Genomic DNA, 24,546 nt, shown 5'->3' with positions numbered 1-24,546 from the left:
TTTAGAATGTGTTTGTATGCTTCACTTTTATTGATTGGAGAGGAAGTTGAATCATAGAATGTTAAGGAGTTGGAATGGGCCTTAAAGGTCATCTGGTCCCAATCCCCTGCCCTGGGCTGGACACCTCCCACCAGAGCAGGTTGTTCAAGGCCTTATCCAACCTGGCTGTGAACACTGCCAGGGTTGGGGCAGCCACAGCCTCCCTGGGCAACCTGTGCCAGTGTCTCACCACCCTCACAGGAAAAAACTTATTCCTAATACCTAATCTAAATTTCCCCTCTTGGAATCTATCCCCATTATTTCTTGTCCTATTGCTACAGTTCCTAACAAAGAGTTCCTCTCCAGCTTCCGTGTAGACCCTTCAGATCCTGGAAGGTTGCTATATATACAACCTTCTCTTCTCCAGGCTGAACAGCCCCAACTCCCTCAGGCTGTCTTCATAGTGGAAATGCTCCAGTCCTTAGCAACTTTGTGGCCTCCTCTGGACTTGCTCCAACAGTTCAATGTCCTTCTTACGTTGAGGACACCAGCACTGCTTGCAGTATTCCAGGGTAGTAAGTACTCCAGGGAAGTCTTAAGATAATGTGTGTGTATATATATACAAGTCTGGATCACCTACTGTTGATGTTACATTTGCTCTGCATTCAGAGCTGGACATCTTGCCTTTTGCTTCTGCTGTTGTTTTGAGCTTCTGGAAGGCCTTAAACATATTGCAGTAGAGATTTATTGGTTTGGAGTACCTGAGATGGGAAGGATGTGTGGTGTTTGTTGTTCTGAGTCCATATGTGGTATTGAGCTGGTGCTGTGCTTCATCCTGGAGGTTCTGTGGGCTTCAGTGACAGGTAAAATTAACACTGTAGGTGTTGTACACATATAGCTGTATTGATGTATTTGCATCTTCACTGCTGATGAGGTGAGAGAAGGAGGAAATTTCAGTTTGAGTATTAAATCCCAGGATTGGAAAAGCTGGCAGGGGAGGAGCTCTGACATCATTTATTACAAAATAATGAAGGGTGGTATGGAGATGGGTGTTCTGCAGTGCCAGTTTTCTTTTCTCTTGTTTATTACCTCTTTCTTTATTACCTTTAAACCCCAGGTTTAATTTTAAATACAGGGTTTTTTTTTTTTGGATTGATTGTTTCCAAAATGAATGATCCAGGATATTTTGCATTCCATGTTTTTCTCTCCACTCTACCTGTAGGCTATCTGTAAAAACTAAGCAAGAGGGAAAGCATGTAGCAGGATATTTCTGGCAACATGGAATGTGCCTGGGGGAAGGAATGTGTGGAGAAGAACAATACTTCGATTAACCAAAATATGTTGTTTTAAAGAAGCACCAAAGTTGCTTTTCAATATGCACTTACAATCTCTAATGCTTAGAGGCTGTAGAGGTTTTGGATGTGAATATGGCCTAAAGGAACATCTTGCATTCCAGGTAGTGGGGCTTGTCACTGCAAATAAGGACAAGGCTGTGTGTGTGTGGAATTTGGGCCTGTGTAAAGAGAAAGCCCTATTTAAATATTTTACCCTGCTGCTAGTGTGACGTCTGTGAAGGAAAAAGCCTGATACCAAATACTTTTGGAAGAACATCTCAATGGATGCTTTCACAGCATGTATTATGGCTAGCAGGTGGAGTAACGTTTTAATTTTGGTTATGAAGGCTCTGATGGATTCATGGGCATGTGCATGCTCCCTATATTTTCAAACAAATCCCTCTGTAGGATCAAACCCTGGGTTATCCAGTGTTTTGGTTTCTGGCACTTAAAAGCATAGCATTGCAAGTGATCCTGCAATGAAATCTAATGTAAACTTTTTGCTCCCTAAACACTTTGTTTTAGTTGGATGCCTGTTGCAAGGTGCTTCCTGAAAATTTTATAAGAAGTGTAAGAAATTTGGCTTGTAAATTTCAGCTTTATTTAAGATAAGGAAAAATGCTGTTTCCCAGAGGGGAAATAAGCATGCAGATGAAAGGTGTGGTTTTAAGAGATTCTCCAAGCTACAAAAAGCATGGGAATAAGCTTGAAGTTGAACCCTCAAGGATGTGCACCTTCTTGGCATATGGTGGGGAGAGTAAAGGAAAAGTGTCCTTTTCTGTTTGAGGCTAAAAGTTTTTCCTCTGCTGGAGTTTGGTAATTCAGTTGGCTTGTTTTTTCTCTCTACTGATTGTTTTACTTTTATAATTATCCTTTAGGGTGAAAAGTTTGGCCCCTTTGCAGGGGAGAAGCGAATGCCACAGGAACTGGATGAGAACACAGACTGCAGGCTCATGTGGGAAGTGAGTAGTCCAGAACGACATCATCACACCTAGCAAAATGTGTTGTCAGAATTAAGTTTTACTGTAACAAATTTTTTTTTTTTTTAACTTTTTCCCTGGCTTTAAGATACTGTAGTGATATTTTGTAGGTATTGATGCTTTTCAGTTAGGCTGTTTGGGTGGAGAGGAATTGACTTCTTTAAAACCAAAGGAATAGCAAATGGTAATTTCTTATCAATTAAGTGCAGAAGAATATCAAGATACTGATTTATGCTGATCTACAGGTCTCAGCTCACGGCTCCTCCAGCTGTAATATAAAGCATTTTCTGGTGTGGCACTTGTGCTGGGGGTTGGCAACTGCATAAGCGGAGCTCTAAAATTTTAGCAACTTTTAGTGCAGTGAGTAGCTGGGAGATGTTAAGCAAAATAAAAACCTTGTGCTGCAGGTACATGAAGGCATAATGAGTTTCAGGGCTGTTCTGTACATTTTTTATATGTATTAGGCAGCAACAGGAGTTCATACACTAGTTCTTGTAATTAGGCCCAGAACCCATTGTAGTTTCTGTCATACCTGTATTTGTCTGAAGTAAAAATCTGAGATGAGGAGGTTACACTCACTGAAAAATACTTCCAATTGCAATGTTTCCAACTTGTTACAAATGCCTTCTTTATGGTGCTTCTGTTCTGTCTTTGTCATCTTTATGCCAAGCACTTTCTATTGAATGCGTATTTAGTCCTCTTTTACACTGAGAAGGGGCTTAATTTCTTACTTTTTCACCTTCTTATGGTTAGAGATAGAACAATGAGTGTTATTTTTATCTTGTGTGGCACTGTACAAAACCCCTTTACGTTTGACATCTGGCTTAAAGCACTGTCAGTGCATTTACCGCAAAATACATGTTTATTTCAAAAAAATCTCCAGTATTAACATGGCTGAGCAGCTTATAAAAAGAACATAGTACTGATACAGCCTTAGCAGAGCCATAAATAGGGTCTGTGCACTGGAACAATGAGTGAGAGAATGCTCAAAGCCCATCTCATAAACCCCAAACTCAGTATAAGTGCGGGGAGCAGCAAAATATTCCTAGATGAGTGTTAAGTCTGTGAATCCCTGTTTTCTCTCCTTCCCTTTCTTTTCCCTTCTTTAGTCTAGGGGTGTGCCCAAAATACCTTTTCCCAGGGAAGAGGTGTGGACAATTCCCCTTTCCCCTTTGGTTATGTGCTCAGAGCAACTGAGCTCAGCTGAAAGCAAAGCAATACAATGTGCTTTTATTCCACATATTTGCTGAGCACAGGATATGTTTGTGCTCCTTGGCTCACTTTGCCTCTTCCTGATGTTTCTGCAGGTTATTTAAATCAGTAGAATACTTGAGCTAGAACAAGTGTTTCAGAAGAGGTGGTGGGTGGGTTATAGCAACGAGAAGATCTTTAAGTTTGTTGGAAAACTGTATGATTTTCCAGACTAAATGAGATTTATCTGTTTCTGTAAGACTGAAAATAAAAGGCAAATACATGTGTTTACTGATGACACTAAAATGACCCCATTGACAGCAAACCAGAAAATGAGCTTTTTATGAGGTGTTCTAAAATCATTTCATAATAACTTATTGTAACCTAGTTTTGAGAGCCTTGAAAAGATTCCTGCATACCAAATTTTATGACTTCCTGAGTGTTTTAACCCAAGTTGTTCATGTTTACTGAAGTTGATCTGGAGCTTTATAATATAATTTAAATCATGCTGAGAGTAGTCTGAAGTTGAAAGTTGAGACCAGGAATGCAGAAAGTAAGATGTTGAACAGTCCAACTAGATGGTTAGTCCAGAGCCCGTGGGAGGCACACACAGCAGCTCGCCAGGTTTGTGTGTAGTCAGCTGTACCAAAGATATTAAAAAGAACTGGTTTGAAGGTAGTTGGAGGAAGGCACACCAGAGCCTGACTTCACACTCTGATGGCAGTCAAGGAACTGCATTTTCAAATAGGACACCTTGACAAAGAAGGCTAAGTAGTAGAGGCTTGTTGTAAATCCAGCTAAAGCATCAGCATTACTGCAGTGTTTCTTGGTATGTGATGCCTGGAATCTGGCCTTCTGTTCTGTGGAATATTTTTCTGTGAGGAAGTTCACCACATGCATTTCTCGTTGTGCAGAGTAGTGCTCTGTGATGTGGTCTGTTTTGATCAAGCCATTCCTTTTTCTCTGGGACCAGCACTGTGAGTTGGCATCTTTAAGGCATCACATTGAGGCAGAATTGAATGCATTATGTTTTCTTTTGGTCTTTGGGAAAACGTGGCACCCGAAATATTTATTGAGCCCAGCAATTTTGTTAAATCAAGTTCTGAAAATATTGGAGTTTCTGCTTACATTAAACATAGCAGAATGTCATTACTCTGCCTGTAATGTGCATAGTTTTGGAGAATTCAAAGGTTTATATTTGGTCATTCAACAGATTCCAGAGAGCTGGGGCGGTGGGAAGCATTCTTGATCTTGCTGTTATCTTTGTAAAGAGATACAAGCTGAAATGGTTTGTTTATGGGTGATATGAAGAGGGGAAAAAACCCAAACCTATGTAACCATATAGGTAGGAGTGATGATAAAAAGCCAAGAAAATGTCCAAATAGCTTTGTGCTTTTTCTTTCTTTCTGTTAAAAGCCACCTGTGTGTTACCCCCAGTCCCCATGTCCCTATCTCTGACCGCATTGCCTGTTGTGATAGTGAAGTACACAGATAGTTTCTGGTGATGAATTGAGAGCTTTCTTCTTAGCATCCCACTAAGACCTTGATTAAATGCTGCTCCCTGTGTGTCTATTACTGTACTTGGCATAGCAGTTTTAGATTGTGTGTTTGCTGGAAGAGCAAGTGCTTTAAGGCAAGAAGGAAATCATCTTTAGGTATTAAAAGTTCACGGAAGTTTTTGCTTTGGAGGCTCAGATGTCCCTTTGCAAAGGGAAGATATCAGTTCAGTTGGTTTCCTTTATTGTCCCTAACCCAGGAAGTGGCATTCATTTCACTGCTGTTGGATTGTGGCAAGTGTATACTCTTGGTGATGACTTTGGCAAATGTTAAGACAGGGAGGGCTGGAAAGACTTAGTCCTCCTTCAAATGCGCTGACATACCGTGAAGAAATGTTGGTCAGGATTGGATGGAACATAATACACCACATAATGCTGAATGTTACATATTTCAGGTTTGGTTTCTGTCTATCTGCCAAAGTCATGTTTTCTTCATTGTTATATTAGAACCAAGAAAATCAGAAGTCAATCTTTCAGTGGGAGCTTATGTTTGTATTTGTTTATATGAGAAAATGAAGTGGACTTGTGTTTCTGCTACTTGACTCTCATCATTTTTGTAGTGACAAGTGTTTTCAGTTCAATAGGCTGCCTGAAAGCTAGTGAAGGCAACAGAAAATCTGCTATTGGCTGTGACCAGCTGTAGATCAGAGCTGTAATGTTTAGTATTAAGGCATGAGAAGTCAAGCACTTTAAGCTTGGTGTGTTTTGGTGGCATTTATTTATTTATTTTAAATTTTTCTTATTTCTTTGATATCTTGCCTGTAAAATGTGGTTCTGGCATAGGAAGGCTTTGGCAAACAAGACATTAAGTCTAATTATGTCCAGAGTTTCATGATAAAATAAATCTTAATTTGATGAATTTTGGTTTTGCTCTTAAGATGAATGTAATATTATAAATCTAGTTCTTAACGATGTAGTCTTTGTTTTTTGTGTGAGAAGACTACTTTTCCAGTCATTGTTCCTCAGGTATTATTTACATGTAAAATTGTTTGCTTTTCATGTTTTTGTGTGAATCTTTTGTTCAATTTTCAGCAATACTTTTGTTTTCCTCATTTCTTAGGGAAATGGTCTGGACTTGCACACAAGTCAGACATTGGTGCCCTTTCTCAACTGCAAGTTATGTCCTGGATTTTCAGTTCTGTTGAATTAATCCCCACTGGGGTAGACTTGTGGCAGTTACTGATATTTCTACCAGTTTGTTTATTTATCTAACTTTAATTGATCAACTCTGTTAAAGCTTGTTTTAGTCATCTTTATCCATGTTAAATGTATGACTTTGTATTAATTTTGGTGACTTTTGGAACCTTGATGATCTTCTGGTTTTGGTGTTGAGAGGAATCTGCTCCTGTATGTGATTGTTAACCTCACATCTCCAGCTATAGAATTTATTGAAGATGTTAGTAAGCACATGTTGGTAGGCTCAGGTGTTTGTTATAGAAGATCACACACAATTTGCTTAAGGAGGTGTGGGTATTGTTCCAGTGCATGTGAAGTTTCAGCCCTGCTTGTGGAAGCTCCATGGAATATTAGCAGAAGGCAAGGAGTGAACCTTCTGTACCCTTTTGTCTCTGACAAGGTCAGATCATGTCATGCACCAGAAGGAGCTTCATTAACATGAAAAACTGTTGCTGTATATTTTGGCTGAAGCAAAATGTCATATGTTGTCTGTGTCCCAGGACTGCTTAGTGAGTAAGCAAATGAGCAGTTGCTGCCTCAGGTTTTTTTGCAAGTGTTATTTAAATACTTTCTCCAGCTATATTAAAATGCGAGTTTGTACTCTGCAACTGAGGAAGAAGTATTGCATCTAGCTGTTTTATACTATTAGCAGTAAAAATCACATTTTCAGCTAATCAGAAAAATGCAGTGCGGAAAACATGGTTGTTTGATGAACATAAGTTGTCCAATATATAAATGTTTAGAAGATGGTTTCCAGAAAGCAGGCAATGTGTTTACTACCTTCAGTCAAGATAACCATCTGCTTACTTGCAGTGAAGAGTGTTTTTTCCTCCCTCTCTTGCCAGGTGTGCATGGTAGAGCATTTGCAATGGCACTCATGAGCATTCTGAAGTAGCATACATGACAAACTTGGGTTTATTTTGGAAATCTGGTGATAATTTCATTGCAGCATAAAAGTGTAGCAGATGGGAGTAGTGCATGTTGCTGATGGGCATTGCAGGCAGCTTAGCTTAGGCTTGTGTAGGGTTTCACATGTCAGTTTATAAAATGACTAGGGGCATGAGTTTTTTCTGAACACTTGTATAGTGACATGGTGTTGGTTCACATGGCATAATTCAAGGATGTCCTGATTGATCTTGAGGTAGAACCTCCTGTGTGGTAACAGTGAATGTCAGTGTATTTCATCTTACTATGAAGGCATTTGAATTAGTTCAGTGGCACCTTTTGTGTTGATTCTCAAGAAGATATTTTAGACACCTCAGTTTGAGGTGCTCTTGTGTCTGCTGCATGCTTTGGATGTGTGTGTGCGTTTTAGGTGGGTTTTCGTAATACATATTAGAAGTTTGGGATTCACTGCCATGGTGCTTAAAGTTGTTCATTTACCAAATGTCCTCAGTCTACTCCATGTTAAGTACAGTGTTTTTCCTGTTTTTCTTGGCTTTTCATCCTCACGTGTGTATTCAAATACAGCATTGTTTCTTTATGAGGTGAAAAAAGCAATAGAAAACACAGAATGCTTTTAGGGGATTTATCGTATTCTTTTATCAGTAGTTTCCTTGTGTTGAGACTTTGCTTTGTATTTGACATGTCTTTCTGGACTGGCAGAGTCTGAGAAAACATAATGGAGATCATTGTGTATCACTGAAGTGAATATAAGTTTTTCTCGTGTAATTTAAGGAGCAAGTAAATGTAGAAGGATTGATGAAAAGGTAGATAGTGTAATGGTGGGTTTTTATAGTAGGACCTGGACTGCTCTTCTTTCCAGCTCAGGATCTGATGGAAACCTTTATAGGGCCTACCTGATGGGCTTCTGGAACTCATAGTTTGGTAGCTCAATCACAGAGCCACTAGCTTCATTTTATTTACTCAAAGGTGCTGATTTGCAGTGTTAACCATTTTCACTTCAAGTGATGTTCTGCTCTGTGGATTTTCTGTGCAGAACTGGATGATTATTACAGTATCATAGAAAGGTTTGGGTTGCAAGGGACCTTAAAGATCATTTCTTTCCACTCTCTCTGCCATGGGTAGTGACACCTTCCACTGGACCTGGTTGCTCAGGGCCCCATCCCCAACCTGGCCTTGAACATTTCCAAGGATGGAGCAGCCACAGCCTCTCTGGGAAACCCATCGCAGTGCTTAGTGTTGGATAATATTGTTTCAGGTGCATTTAGATATGTATGTTTGACACTTTTCACTGTGGTTAATCTCTGTTTGAAAGTAGAAGATCTTTAAAGTATGAAACGTTGGCACTTTTTCATGATGTATCCTTTTTTAAGATAGGATGTTTTCCTTTGGAAAGAGCAGTAATAAATGTTGAAGACTCTTATTTGCTTGCAGAACTGCAGTATTTCTTTTTTAATCTGAGAGCAACATGCTGTCACTACCCATTATTGTAAGGGAATACAGTTTTTCCTTCCTAATGATATCCTAAATGTTTGGGTAACTGAAGCAGTCATACTTGAAGAAATATGATATTGCATTTACTGGAAACAAGTATAGCAAGAATGTGAGTGATTCAAATACAAAGCCATGAAGACAATCTGATTTTGATCTCACTTAGCTGAAATCCCTAGCTCTTAGGAAATACCTGCTTCAGATATTTCTCGTTGACAGATGAAGCAGAAAATGCATTCATTATATAAATAAATCACATGGAATAATGGTGTGGCTGTATGACCTTTCTGCATCGCTCTGTTGTCTGTATCAGTGGTGACTCAAGTGATCTATTATTTAAAATAAACAATTTTTTTGGCAGTGACAGATGTTTTTTCAACAGTGTTCTTGTGTTTCAAGGGGGAAGCATGGCTTGGTTAATATTAAGTTTTTATTGCTATTTTTCTTTTCAATGTAAGCTGGAATTTTGTCACAATTGTGGCAATTACCTGGATCTGTAGTGGTAGCCAAAAGCTCTGGATATGGAGATGATGTAACTTGTGTGCACAGTTCTTTTTTTGAAAGTGGCTTCTTAACTTAGTGGATAAAACCTGAGCAGGTTTGTTTCATCTAGAGATGAATTCACAGCTAAAGTTTTAGTACGCTATTTTGTTTGCTGAAATAATCTATTCTGACCAAATTTCAGCCAAGCATAGTTTAAGATTGACTGCTGTTCGTTGAGGGTACGTGTTTGAAATTCTTCTAGAGATGCATATAAGAAAGATATTCAAGTGAACTGTAAAATAGAATATGTGGAATGCATAAATGTAATTATATTGACCCTTGATCTGAAGATTAGATCTCTGTCCCAGGGACAAAATGGGTTTTGCCCTTGCTAAATAAACATCTCAGGTGGTAGCAGTTTCTGGCAAGATGCAAGAGAAGATGATGACTTGGAGCCTAAGACAAGAGAAGGGGGGTCTGTAAAGGAAGCCAATACCAGTTGCTGGGTTTGAGTTGCCTCCCTATTCTGAGGGGAATAAATATGCTTACAGGAGAAGGTGAACATACACCACAGCTGTGTTACCCACTGAATGTAAGATTCACTTGCTGAGCATCACTGTGCCTTAGTGCTTTACATGATGGTTGTGTGTTTGGTAAACAACTTCAATGTTGATATTTTTTCCCCATGTTTCAGGTTCGTGGGAGCAAGGGTGAGGTCCTCTATATCCTGGATGCAAGCAACCCACGCCATTCGAATTGGCTGCGATTTGTCCATGAGGCTCCATCACAGGAACAGAAGAACCTGGCAGCCATTCAGGTAGGTTTGGTGAATTCCTACCACTTGCTTCCTGTTATTGATTTAGTAATTGAATCTCCTGTTTGGTCTGTGTTTTGTAATAAAATTGCAAGATCTGAGAAAAGTAGCAAACTGCTTTCCTTTATCTACCTTTATTTTTACAAGTGAGCTCTTGTGCCTAAGTATAATACCATAAATAAGATTGATAAGATGCCAGACCAAGGAGATCCTTAGAATCTGATGTTATTTGAAAGGTTCATATTAATCCACTGAGTTGCATTGAGTCACTTGGATGCACCATTTCCCCTGGTTTAGAGTGAACAGTTTACATGAAAATAATTTCCAGAGTAGTTAACTCACAACTGTAACAACAGTTTAATTTTCTTACTACAGCATCATTCAGTTAAGCTTTTGCTTGGATGTAGTTGTTTTGTTGTCATTGTGGAAACTAAAAAGATAGCTAGATAACTACATACCTGACTGAATCAAGACTAATTATTTAGATGCCTATTGTGCTTCCTGCCAAACTCAGGTATGGGCTTAGGTGTGTGTAAAGCAGAATCATGCATTTGCTTTATCGTTTCAAATTTAATTGCTTAGTGTGTGCTTAGTGCTTCTTGCATGCCTTTTTTAAAGGATCATTTAAAGGATGGTTTGGAAAGAAAAGAGTGGCAAGAATGCTAGTCCTATAAAAAGGTCTCACAGAAAAGCATTTGGAAAAATTACAAGGAAAAATTGTAATAAAAACAGTCAGCAGGTACAAAATGATGAATAGGCTAGGGAAAGCAAATTTACAGAAACAAGTAAAAATTCACTGAATTATCCATAGGGGTTTTTAGTACCTCAAAGTCTATCATAATACAGAATATTCAGCTGGAAAAATATTCTAACCTTTGCTGGGAGCTATTACTAAAATCTGCAATCTGGTCTAAGAATACAGGAGAAGTGTCAGAATTGCTGTACTAGTTTAGCCTCGTTCTCTGTTTGGTCTCAGGTTTACATCTCAGAGGTTGTCTAGCTTGCCATGCATTACAGCACAACAGGAATAGATCAGTAGATAGGCCTGAGCCTACTATATCTCCTTTGTGTGTGGTTAGGGTGCTATACTTCAGATGAGATATAACCTGACCTCCTGGGCTGATTGTCTCCATTACATGGGTATGTGTGCTAAAGGTGTTCTGGGGTTTTTAATGAAGGGAAGTTTTTCCAGGATCCATGCTGCTCGCCCCAGCGTAGGCTGAGTAAGACGGGAGATACGTGCATGTCCATTTCCATGTACGAGCTAGCTTGAAGACAAGAAAAGCTTCCCTTAGCCCTTAGTGCCTTGCTTCCCCTTCTTTGCTTGAGAAGGGACAAGGGTCTCTTGACTCCAGCAGCACCCCCCTAAAGCTGTCTTGCTTCACCAGCTCTCCCAGGGACACCTTTTTGCTCTCCCTTTTGGGAAGGCATTGCTATTCTGATCACATCTTTCCTAGAGCTGCATACTGGTTTTGACTTTTCCCGTTCCTGTGCTTGTGGTTTTGTCTTCTCTTGCCTTGGCCTCCAAGAAATCATGTCCACGCATTTCCTGTGTTGTGGTTTCTGCCCTCACAGATATTGCCAATATTGGTTTTGCTCTGGCAAACGTGACAACCTGGAGCTGCAGGCAAAGATCAGGCAAAGGGAGTGTGCTTGTTTGGAGAGGTAGCAAAGGAGAAGTGGCAGAACAGGTAGGCTGAAGAGCTGGCTTGTTGCCAAGAAATTGGGTATAGAGGGAAGTCAGGTATCACTTTCAATGGAGTTGTGGTGGGCACAGACAGAAACTGGGTAAGGATTAGGAAGGCTGGGTTGGAGCTAGATGCTCAAGCTCTGAGGGGTGGAAAGCTTTACACTCCCTCAGGTAAGACTGTCCTGTGTTTTAAGCTTTCAGGAGTGATGACGTGTCTTATGCTTTTGGATGAAATTGTGATGGGCTGTCGATGACCCCATGTTCCCTCTGAGCCTCCTCTCATACAAAGCATGCATGAAGGTGTGTAACTTTGGAGAAGCCAAGAATCTGCATGGGCGAGTGCTTGTAGTGGAACCAAGATGAGATAGCAAGAGCTGTTGGAACAAGACAGCTGTATTTGCTGGGCAGGTCAGTGTATCTCAGCTTAAAAGACAGCTGTGCAGGCAGTGGACGAGAGAAACAAAGTTGAATAATAGTGTGAAGGGAGGTTGTGGTGCATGGCCAGCCCTTGGAGTTTTCTCCCAAGGACCACTGTGGTCTGTTGCAGGTGAGTGGAAAAGGGCCAATATGGTCTAAGCAAATGGGCAGGTGGAACAACTGCAGGTGTGTTCTTAGAAAGAGAGGATTATTGAAATTACTCCAAAGATTTCTTAATATGTTTACTGTGTCTGCAAGCATAGAGATTAATGTGCTTCTTGCAGGTGCTGCTGGTACAGGGAGAGACCTCAATTCTTTTGTGGTTTCTGGAGAACTTCCATTGTTTTCACTGAAAATGCTGCCTTGAGGAGCTACTACAGTGTGGATATATCTTGATTAATTACTGCTCCAAATACCTAACTATTAGCACTGGTTTGGCTGGAAAAGCCAAAGAAATTAGCCTTGGAGGAGAAATTAGTTGAGATTGGCACCACAGCTAATTTCTTTTCCATGCAAATGCAACTGAGAACACTCAAGCATTGACAGTCCTTAGAACTTCTTTCATTAATCTTTTTGCTAACCAAAAGTACACAGATGGGAAAGAACCAGGATGTTTTTAGACATGGAGCGATAAAATAAGCCCCAGATGCATGTGAGAGAAGTGCAGAGGTGGTGAAGATGCAGCAGTATTGATAAGAGCTTGTTTGTTGGGATTCATGCACCTGGTGTGGGTTAACCCAAATAATTACCTCTGGTTGGTGTTCTTCCAGATTTACTGCATGGGATAAGATGTGTTACGTGGTCTCATTGAAAGATGTGCTATTGGATTCTTTAATGAGTAGGTTTGGGACTTTATTTTTGTCTGGGATACATGACTTTTCCTTTTTTCTTCTTAATTTTTGGCAAGCCAGCAATAATAGGTATGTGCCTCCCTTCATAAGGTTGTCTTGCTTTTAGAATAAGATTGTCCTGAGCAGTGATGTATTGGAGGTTTATTCCAGTGGTTTTATCCTGCCCAAGTGGAGGCTGAGTGTAGAAAGACCTTTTACTTTGCCTCATGTCAGGAGTTTCAGTACATGATTCGTTTTGGGGTTAGACTCTAGTAAATTAAAGGTCTCTGCAGCTTGACAGAGGCATATGAAAACCAGCAACTTGCAGATGTATGCAGGAGTTAGGCTGCCATACTGATAGATATCTGAGCTGCAGAATAGCTCCTGAGGGGGAAAAAAAAAAAGCATAATTTTCTTTGTTTTTGGATGCTGCTGTTGAGATAAGGACAGAGAAGTGGTGCATCCTTGAAAGCAGCAGCTCTATCAAGTCCACTGAATTAAGTAGGTTTCACTCTTGTGTGACAGTATCTTGTGTAATATATAACAGACCTTCTACAGCTCAGGGAATACTACATCTCTGTTGGCAGTTGAAATTCATCTTAGTATATTACAAAAATTAAAAAATCATTATCTTGTCCTTGTTCAAGGAACCTTGTTACAAAATATATGGCTGGATGCAGTGTAAAGAAGCTTTAGTTAACTTTTCTGGATGTTCATCAGATTAGCTTTAAGATTTATGATAGAACTTGGAAGTCTTCATTGCATAAAAATGAGTCTCCTCCAGTGCTTTGGGTAGTACCTAAAGCAGTTGGTTCACATATGGCAAAGAAGAAAAAGCATCTCTGTATATGAGTTCATCAGACAGGTGGTTTGGATGTAGACCTCCCTCACTCCGCACTGTGCCAGCCGTGGTAACTTTCATTATGTTTTGTCAAAGACCAAAGTTTTTAGCTCATAGATCTATTTGGAACCTTGTTTAGTCATTGTCAAGAAGAGCTTACTATGTAGTTTGTCCTGTCATGCAGAACATGGGCTGGATCTCTGGGCTGCTGTGGATCTGGGGATCCACACTGATTTAAACCAGCAGAGGGTTTAAAGAGCATTTTCCAGATGTGCCTGCTAATTTGATTATGAAGTTAACTGACCGGGGTTGGAAGCCTTTTGGGGAGGACTGGGAATCTTAAGAGGAGAGAGAAAATAACACTATGTAAACATGCTGCTGAGATCTGGGTTACAGTTCATGCAGCCAGCTGGGGAGAGAACTAAAGGTCTGGTGGTTACCTAAATTTGGCTATTTTTATCATACTCAAATATTTCATTTTCAAGCTCTGAAGTTCTTGTCAAGCAGAGTGTGGCAGGAGAGGACGTCAGTGCCACCTTCACCTTGGTCTGAACTATGAGGGATCATATTAGCTCAGTGTACTTAAGTCTAGATTTTACTTTTTCTGACATAATTTATTGCTTCTACTCACTGTTTGCAACAGGAAGGGGAAAATATTTTCTACCTGGCTGTGGAAGACATTGAAACAGACACAGAACTTCTGATTGGGTACTTGGATAGTGACATGGAAGAAGAGGAGGAGGAGGAAGAAGTAACTATCATCCAGGAAGATGAAGACAGTGGCAACAATAAAGAAGTGCAACCAGCTGGTGAAAAAATTGCAGGTAAGCACTATGTAAAAACTGGGATAACTTGAGAGCTTAAGAGTAGAAATGAAGAAAGAGAACACTTAAGTGTATAGGGTTGGGGAACTGGAAGGTTCCCCGGGTTTAATCTGAACTCTTGCATGATTTTGCACTTTATTTGAGTGGAAGTTCTTTACTTAATAAAGAGCAGCTAGTGAAATGTGTGAGCCTAATTTCTGAACTAAAGACAAGCGTTGGTTTGACCTGACATGCAGTCTTATGAGAGCTAACTTTTGGCTCTAAGAGGGACAGCTTCCTTTTTAGCTGGAAGAGAAATAAACCTTTCATAAAGCTGTTGAGCCAATCCTGAGATAAGATGTCTAAGCAAAGGAAGGTGACCTGAGCTGTCTGGAGAATTCTCAGCATCTTTGTCAGAGTAGAGACAGCCTGAATGACTAATTTGGGCCAACAGCCTGAGTCACACCCAGTTTAATACTTTGCAACCATTTTCAATAAGGTTGATGGTAATCCACTCAAGATTGGCTGTGTATAATCCGTTCAGAGACAATGCCTTTTGGGAATTTCATGATGCCATTTTGCATAATCTGCTTCTGGCAGAGAGTCTCTCTTAATGTAACCAAAATATTGCCTGAGAACTGTTCCTTTACACTGGTTTTCCCTCTAATCATGCAGATCCCCTCACCTGTAAAGAGGACCATGCATGCCCAAACTGTGAATCCAGTTTTGCCAGCCAAGAGATTTTAGCTGAACACCTTCAGACTTTGCACCAAAAACCCAGTGAGGAAAAGGAATTTAAGTGCCGAAATTGTGGAAAGAAATTCCCTGTTAAACAAGCTCTACAAAGACAGTGAGTAGAAACAGGAGTGTTTTTGCAGGGATCATTTAAATGAATTTCATTCAATCATGTATTTCTCTTGACCTAATCAGAATTTAAGCTTTAATTTTTATCCTTCTGCATTTGTACCTTTGCCGGTTACTTCAGACTTTTAATATATGTTAATTTCCCATATTTGTTGGGGAATTCAATTTGAATTGCAAAAATGTTGCTAATTTTTAATAGTTTGAAATCACACAATGTAGAGCACATCAGAGCTGCAGTTTGGTGCAAAGCTACTGGTCCCCATCAGTGGAGTATTTTGTAGTTTAGGAGATGTAATTTTTAAGCTGTGAATGTTGGTATGGAACTAAAGATTTTAGGAAAAAAAAAGAAAGGAAAACCAATGCTTCACATTTGCTTAATTAAACATTTGGGTGATACAAAAAAACCCAAATTAGGTACATGAAAGATGTGAGATTTAAGAGCACATCTTTATTGTCCTTGGGAGTGTGAATATGCAGTTTGATCACTAAAGTCATATACCTTACAGTTATACTTCTGTACAGAAACAACTGGTTTTTTGTTTTAATATACCTATTTAAATTGCAAGAAAAATATAACTTTTTATTCTGCTTTTAATTACAGGTGGTGCATTAGATGCTTAAGTGATTATAGATAGTATGTTTAATCTAACTCTCTTATATTGGAAAAAACAGACTCGTATTGTCTAGAATGCACTTAAGACTCTTGTAATAAATTGGCCTTGTCTTCATTTGAATAATGGTCACATTCCTAGAACTGGCAGCATTATATGAGGTCTGTGTTCTTTCATGGAAGTAAATAAAATTGCACGGCAGAGAAATACTTGGTGGAGGCAGTTAAATATTTTCTCTTGAGCTTAGCCATGCTCCTTCCAGCCTGTGGTGAAAGTTGAGTGTGTGGTGTACAGCTAGTTAAGTACGTTTTTACGTCACTCAAGGAAAGATCAGTGTGAAGATACAGCATTGTGATCCTGACTCCTGCTCTTTATGCATTTAGTTAGTTCCACTAAATTCCAGGAGACTTCACATATGAGAGAGATCACTCACCTAGTTCAAGATTTGTAGAGCTGTATATATGTTTTTAGCTCCTATAAGCCTGTGTAAGTTGTAGAATGTTCCCCTTATTTGTTTTTTATTGTTTTATTTGTCTTTCAGTGTACGTCACTGCACAGAGAATATCAGCCCAGGAGACTCTTCCAGAAGTTTTCAGTGCTCTGTTTGCAATACTTCCTTCAGCTCAGAATCGAGGTTTTGTGTCTGAGTTACTGGACTGCTGTCATGTCATTGCTGGCCTCCCTTTGCATGTTAACTTTCAAGCTTGTTAGTGTGTGTGAATCCTAACAGGGAAAGGAGTCAAATGCTTTCATTCCTATTTGCTGTAAGTAATGCATGAGGTGGCCTTGGAACTCTGCAGTGCAGCGTGTGTTCAGCTCAGAGTACTTGCTACGGGTCTGGTTTCTGGAGATGGTACTTGATGTGTTGCCTTCTTTCCTTTATTCACTCTCCCACACAGTTATGAGCAGCACAAGGAGGCATGCAGAGGGGATGCCAGATTCATATGCAAGGCAGATAACTGTGGGAAGAGGTTCAAGAGTAAGGATGCCCTGAAAAAACATAAAGAAAATGTTCACAGTGGTAAGAGAGTTTAATGCTTTTTCAGAGGAAAACCCCTCTAACGTGTTCCTAGCCTTAAACTTGCACATCAGAGGAAACATTGTCTTTTGTTTCTCTTTTAATGGATTCATTTGTATCAAATAGAAAATTAAGGAGTAACTAATCACAAGAGTAACTGTTCCTCTTCCCTCCGGGAGAAATTGCTGTATACCAGATGAATCATTAGTCTTCTGCAGAAAATGTAATGGGAATCTGGGGAAGTTTAAACTAGGCAAAGAATAGATGAAGCAAAATATTTCAGTAGTGAGGTAAATCAACCACTGGCATAAACTGTTACAGGAAGTGGCAAGTTCTTGATTTTTTTCTTACTTGTGCTTTCAGGACACAATGGGATGTCTTTCTGGAAGGCATGCTTCACAAATGATTAGACTTGATGAGGGGATTGCATGAAATTGTTCAGCGTCTGTTGTGCAGGAAGCCAGACCAGCCAAGCCACTGGTCCTCTTAGGCCTTAGTGTTTTTATATCTGTGCGCTGTGAATCAATAGTTTTCAAACAAACTTCACTCTGTTTTCATGGAAGGAGAAAATACTGCTCTCAGGTCCACAATGCAGATCTGTACTGGCATTCTGCTCTCTCTACATGTGCCCTCTCCAAGCCAATGGAAGATCACTATGCGTGGGGACAGCAGAATACCAGAGTGCACGGAAAACAGGCTTTACCTGATAATAACAGCACTGAGATGCTTTGTAAGATTTTCATTACATGAAATCTTTCGCCTGCCAAACTCCTGCAGTGTGCCCAAAGTCTTTCATAATAGTTCTTATAAAAGATGATCTCCTTTTTTACAATATCAGGAAGAATTTTTTTCATCCATGAGCAGTGCTATGTTTAGGGTTAGCTTTGGTAAGTTATGTAGTGTGGTGTGTGAATTCCACATTTCTCCTGAATCACTTCAGACATGACTGAGAGCAGATGCCTGGAGGATATTTTTGCTCTGCCTGCACAATGAGCAGAGGTTCTATTTTACCACTTGGGAGTCATAGAAGTCACAACTTCTGTGTCGATGTCAGTGCAGGAAGGAGAAGAACCTACTACTGTTGAGGGACACTGCTAGATTTCCTTCCTGTCTTCTGTTACCTGGAGGCAAGGGAAAGTAGAAGAGATTGTTTTATGTTGCTTATTATGCAAGGCTATGAACAGATATTCCCTGTCACCTTTCTTTCCTCTCAAAAGGTCTCATTCATGTTATTCTAAGTTGAAGGACTAAGTGTACTCCTGTACTATGTGTTTATCTGTATATATGAATAGTTGGCATCAGTTTTATGGCAGCAAATGCATATGAGCTTTGGTACTGCTTTTATACTACATGTTTAATTATTGAACCAATTGATTGACAAGGGTATGTTGTAGTAAGAGGAATCAACATCTTGTGAATTTTTTAGGAGAGCAAGAGGAGGAAAGATATAGGATGCTGGGAGTCTGTAATACTGAGCTGGAAGCTATCTAATGATTTTGTTTGTGATCCATACCTCTGTGCTTGACTAAACAGCACTCCCCTCATCTTTGTGTCCATTCTGTTTAGTGTTCAGTGTAGTATGAATGTGTTGTACATAAGCTAGGAACTATTTTGCACGGACAAGTAACTATAAAGAAAGAATTAGGTTTGTGGTGGCTCTGTCTTGTGATAAAATAGCTTTGTGGGTTACTAAAATGAATTTCTAAGGGTAAGAGGTGAACTTTATTAGATGATCTGTCACTTGTTAAAGCAGCTGTGAAAAGGAAGGGAAAATGCATCTGGTGTCTGACCTGTAGCTTGTTTTGTCATCTGGTTCTAGTACAATTTCCCTGTTTTGTTCAGTTAAAGGCTACTAATAGTATATTATTTTATATAGTAGAGTGCTTGCTGCTTTCTGAATAAAGAAAAATGGGAACTAGTGATTTTGACTTTAGTTTGGGATCTTTTTTGTCATTGCTGCACTGACTCCTGTATTGATTTCTGGAAGAAATGAACCGTTCAGTTATATGTGAGTTGTTCCTAGTTGTGAATTTTGTTCTTTGTATGGAGTTGTTGATGTATAACAAAACCTATTTGAGGGTTTTTTCCTTTATTGTTCTGATTCTCTTTGCATTCCATCAGTAACTGGTTTGTTGGACACCCACAGAGAACTCCTGATACACGACACTTTGAAGATGGCATACAAATGTAAAAATCTTATGTCAGTCAAATGACCTGTGAAAAGTCACAGGCTCAGTGGAAATATTTAGGTTCTTTCTTAGCCCTTCCTTTTTCAGATGTTGGTGGTATTTTGTTTCTGTTTCAGGAAATTCTAGGAAGAAGCTGATGTGTTCAGTGTGCAGTAAGAAATGTTCCTCAGCAGCAAATCTCCAAGAGCATCGAAAGGTCAGTAAGATGAAGGCTGACTCACAGCAGGCACTGACTTCCCTGAGATGTGAGACTGTGGTGCTTAGGTCACTTGAAAGCTGCTGTAATGCAACCCTTTGGGTAATCTCTTTCGTGGTTACAAACCCAGTGTGTTTTATTGTGGGTATTTATTTTTCTAATTGCAACTGGTGAAACAAAAAAATCTCCCTAAAGCTTTAATGCATCTTTTGCTTAATGCAAATGTATTTGTGCCTGTATCATTTGTGCATTCCAACATCAAGACAGAATTTCCTGCCATTCTTCAGCTTTCTTAAACATTAAGCTAAATCTAAAGTATGTTATGTAATGATAGCAAACATCCAGATCATGGAATAGGTTCATGAGCCTTCAGTTTTGGTAGAAAATAAAATCATTCTTCCTGCTTTTTGCCATACCAGTAAGGGTGTTATTTGCCTTGTACTTACGCAACAGCAAACTCAATTCTTTCATGTCTTTTGGTTTATGCACATAATCTTTTATAGCCAGAACAGGAGGGGTTAACAGTTTGAACGTCATCTATTGGAAATAGGGGTGTTCATATAGAAATACAGATGGACTACGAATATGAGATTCTGAATCCATTATACTCAGAGGAAGTCCCTGCAAGATTAATTTGATAAATCACTAAAACCCATGAGGTTCTGTTTTTGCAAAAAGCTACATTGTGCTGTTTATCAGATTAACTGTAAGTCTTTAATAATGCCCTGCTTATAATGTGAATCCATTGAGGATATAGATGATATCAATTAAAATATGTTGTTGCAAAGGAAATGGTGGGGCCTCTCCTTTCTAATTTTGTTTTCTCCTTGCTGGTGTTACTGCACTCTGCATTTCTTGTCTAACAGGGCTGTACTTTGCAGCTCTGCAGACCAAATTGTGGTGTGTCTGACCACATGCAATGACTGTTTTTACACATTGGTGCAGCTTTTACACATCAGACCCTGAGAATGCAAAATATCCTGATTACTGTGTCCCTTTTATTGTAATGTTTGTTTTGTTTCAGTAGCTGTAATTCTGTGCAGACACTGTGACGCACACCAATAAGCTTCTCAAATAGCATTGATCACGGCAGTTGAGCACTTGCTCATCTTAAAAATCACCATGAAGATTTTGTGCATGAAACTTTGCTGTTCTTGACTGGCTTCTCTTTTGAGATGTCCAGAAAACAGATGTTCAGGATTCACACACCTACATCAGACAGTGGGGGAGATGGCAAGTGCTAGGACTCATGCCCTCTGTTTGCTTGACTTCTTTTGCTTTTGTGGGAAGTGGGGCAGGATCCCTCATCAGCATTGCCAAAATATTTAGACAGGCAATAAAACCAGTAAGAAAATATTAGGTGAGATTTGGGAGAGAGATGATTTTCTCGTTCCCACCCATTTCCTGTCAATGTAAAGAAATAAGGGTAGAGAATAGGAAGGTAAAGTGTAACAGAAAATAAGCCCAAACTGCAGAGTGCAGTCTGACAAACACAGGATGTAAAGAGAGTGGCCGCAGGGGGATTGACATGTGGTTACTTGTTGAAGACACAGCCTTTCAAATCTGTAGCTTCTGTGTCATCTTTGATTTAAGCTAATTTTAGCTTTTGGTGTCTTATGCATTGCTTGTGCCTTAAATTGTCCAAAGATAAGCCTTCCTTAGCCATGCACAATTAAACCTTCCTGTCATCAATTTCTGTCCCTTAATCTTACCTTCTTGTTTTCCAGACTGTTGCTTGTACCATGGTAATTTTTGGTGTTACGCCTTTTAAAAAGAATATATTTTATCTCAGTAAATTCAGGGCAATGTAGAGCTGTGTATATCCACTTATTCTCTTTTGTCTTGTCCTCTCATTGTACTTTACTTCTTCTACCTGATACTTACAGTGGTCCATAATTTGAGCTGCTAATGATGTGATAGTATAAAAAAAATTCAATTCCCAGTAACACAGTTTGGGAAATGCTGTGCAGGAGCTTACAGAACACTGGGTAATAGAATGAGAAGTTTGTTGTAAGATCTCCTTTCTGCAAGTTTGTGATGTCTCCTGGCAGAGCACATGAAACACCATCTAAATTGTGTTCTGATGAATACAGCGATGAAGTAATGAACTTTAAGTAAAACACGAAGTTGAGTCACTCAGCAATAATGATAATGAGCAAGCAAGTGGGCAGTTGTCTTCACTGATGCAGGCTCTAAATGATTCCTTTTAGAGTAGAAATGTTTTGAATTTGAATTGCTCAGTGGAACTTCAAAGAGAGTACATATATGTGAGTAGCACAGGCTGCCAGGCCTCTCCACTGTTCTCTAAGTGGAAAGGGAAGAAATAGTCAAATCTCATCATCCCTGCTTTCTTTTCCCAGAATTATGCAGTCAGAACTGACAGTGCTACACTTTCAGTACCTGTAGGTAGACTGGGGGTCTATGTCTCTTTCTGGCTGTACAGCTGCGGGGTGAGTTGTAGGCAGGTCTTTTCAGTGGTGAAGCAGCTTATTCTGTTAAGAAAGCAGATTAAGAATACCTTTGAATGTAGGGCACTAAGGGTTTTTTGACTTTGGAAACACAGATTTGTGCTTTCCTGGTAAGACTAGTTTGTGCTGTTGCCCTTGTGGGTTTCTTAGCAGATTTCTTATGTGAATCTCTAAGATTCCATGAAGAGGCACAGTGTAGCACTGTCTGCTGGAGAGAAAAGGGCTGAACCAAGATGGATCCATGTTGTTTGTTCCAAGAGTTTGAGAGTGTTTGTGAAAAGCCCTCGATTCTTTCTTAGCTTTTTTAAGTTTGTAGAGCAGGACTTTCTGCAGAATTGTTGTGAGGAGAGTCACGCTTAAGTGACATAGAATCAACTGGGTTGAAAAAGACCTCACATCATCTCTGATTCCCCAACCCTCACCTTTTTTTACAGAATCAACTGGGTTGAAAAAGCCCTCACATCATCTCTGATTCCCCACCCCTCCCCTTTTTTTCCCTGCCAATTCCAAGTGTCCCAGTTGGGTTAATTTATGACATTTTCAACACTGGGCAGTGTTTTGTTCTACTGAGCAATCTGTTTTCGTTTAAGTATCAGAAGTTGTAGCTCTCAACTGCCTTTTCCATTTTTCCAGCACTTAGTCCTAGATGATGATATGTGCTGTGATGTTGAAAGTACTGTGTTTACAGCTTGAGATGCTGCTGCCTCTCCACTGTCTTGTCTCTAAAAGCTTTTAAGAGAAACAGTCCTGAAAGTTTCGTGGTACTTGGTTTTTCAAAATTCTTACAGCAGCTATGAAGTAGTTTCTATGTTATTTTTACATATGTAAAAATAGAAGGAAAGTCTCTTAAAAGTTTTTCTGCATCTGTTTTATTTAGTGCTTTCATCCTAATAATATTGTTAATGGATCTGGTTAACTTAGAGGTTATGCAAATTTGCAGTGTAGTTTTAGTGATAAGTTTTTGTTTGCAATTAGTAATTTTCATTCTGGGAGATTATGATGTTCACCAAGAAACTAGCATGGGGGAAATCACGGAATGTTCATGAGTATTAGTACAGCTACTGGCTAGCAAATGGTTACAGTCTGTTAGGGAATTGCTGTGTACATAAGATGTATGATCTTGTTTGAGACACATGTTTAATTATCATTAAACACTTGTTCTGCAGGTCCATGAGGTCTTTGAGTGTCAGGACTGTGACAAGAAATTTATTTCGGCCAACCAGCTAAAACGCCACATGATAACTCATTCAGGTAATGTACAAAATAACACAGGCCTTTATATATGTACATATGTGGGTATGTATTTAGTGTATATTGAATTTTACTTGAAATAGTTGCATATAGAAGGCTTGAAGAATTCTGTGTTGTCCTGTGCTGGTCAAGCAGATCTCATGTTCTGAGGAAACCATCTGAGCTATCCTTTCTAAGCCTTTCAAAAAATCCAAGTGTAACACTGTAGTCTTTGCCCTATTGCTGCTTTGTCAGGCTGTTTCGTTATGCTAGCTGGGTTACATGGTGCAGTTAACTGGGATGGGGCAAATGATGGCTACTTGTCTTAGAGAGGAGGTGAAAAACTGGTGGTTGAAGGTTGATATTGAAGCGAAGAGGATGGGAGCTGGTGTATCCTGTCAGACAGTGGTCTGTGGGAGCAAGGGAAACATTCATGTATATATCTGTGTATATTAGTGGACTAATTTGCAGGTAGTTTCTGGCCAGAGGAAAGCAGCTCATACTCCAGACCTTTCCACAGACCACCCACCAATGTTCTGTTGTGCCCATCCTATGCCAGCACAGTTTACTGTGAGCAGCAAGTGAGTGGCCCATCTGCAGGTTGGGCAGGATGGCACAAATTGGCTCTGCCAGGATTTCTGGTCACTGCAATCTAGTGTTTCTGTGTCCTTCACCAGCGATGAGAAACATTAACCAACACAATGGAAACACAAATGTTGTGACAAATGCGTTAGCATTTAAACAATTGCAGGTTTTGACAGCTGCACAGGCTTACAACTGAACTATTTTCTTGGTATCAGTCCACACCAAAAGCTCATTGCTTGTAACATAATCTGTATCTCAGAGGCTCCTGGCTTTCTTTTGACACTTTTGGATGAGCATCAGTGTAGCTAAGTTGCAGTCACCAGTTGAAGCATAAAGCCTTTTTGCAGAGGAACTTTTGGTTTTGGAAGCTAATATATATATTGTTAATTAAGTTTTAAAACATTTAAACTGTCATGCCCTCTTTCACATTTGTAATCTGGAAACAGAGTTTTCCTCTTTGAAGTCATTCTCTTTTGATTTAAGCTAATTAATCAGCATTCAGTTTTAGCAATGATTATTGCAAAGAATGTGCCAATTTCTTGAGATACACCATGGCTCATCTTTTGTGAAGTGACTTAACTGTCTAACATAAAGGGCATTAGATGTCTTTCTAATTGGTTTAATCTTAATTGGGTTGACTTAATTGCAGAAATCTCTCTGAGGAGATGACTGTCTCTGCCTTTCATCTTCTCCCCCTGTATAAACAGGAGATTAAATGTCCCCCACTCATTTTCTGCAGAAAAACGCCCCTACACCTGCGAGGTTTGCAATAAGTCCTTCAAACGACTTGATCAAGTGACTGCACACAAAATAATACACAGTGAAGATAAACCTTATAAGTGCAAGCTTTGTGGAAAGGGATTTGCCCACAGAAATGTTTACAAGAATCACAAGAAG

General features: G+C 39.6%; 1 protein-coding gene across 1 annotated transcript; it reads left to right on the top strand.

Annotated features, from left to right (window-relative positions):
• Positions 1–2,191: 2,191 nt before the first annotated feature.
• Positions 2,192–24,546, top strand: PRDM5 (PR domain containing 5; the record flags this gene model as incomplete). Its single annotated transcript, XM_009081682.1, has 9 exons — positions 2,192–2,275; positions 9,788–9,910; positions 14,329–14,509; positions 15,164–15,338; positions 16,505–16,597; positions 16,863–16,984; positions 19,287–19,366; positions 23,001–23,085; positions 24,389–24,546. Coding segments are annotated over 9 exons (1,101 nt in total), but the record flags the coding sequence as incomplete, so codon positions are not given.

The sequence above is a fragment of the Acanthisitta chloris genome, unplaced genomic scaffold (genome assembly GCF_000695815.1).
Source record: "Acanthisitta chloris isolate BGI_N310 unplaced genomic scaffold, ASM69581v1 scaffold21969, whole genome shotgun sequence".
NCBI classification, from domain to species: Eukaryota; Metazoa; Chordata; class Aves; order Passeriformes; family Acanthisittidae; genus Acanthisitta; species Acanthisitta chloris.
Note: the sequence above shows the minus strand (reverse complement) of the source record. Positions and strands in the feature narration are given on the sequence as shown.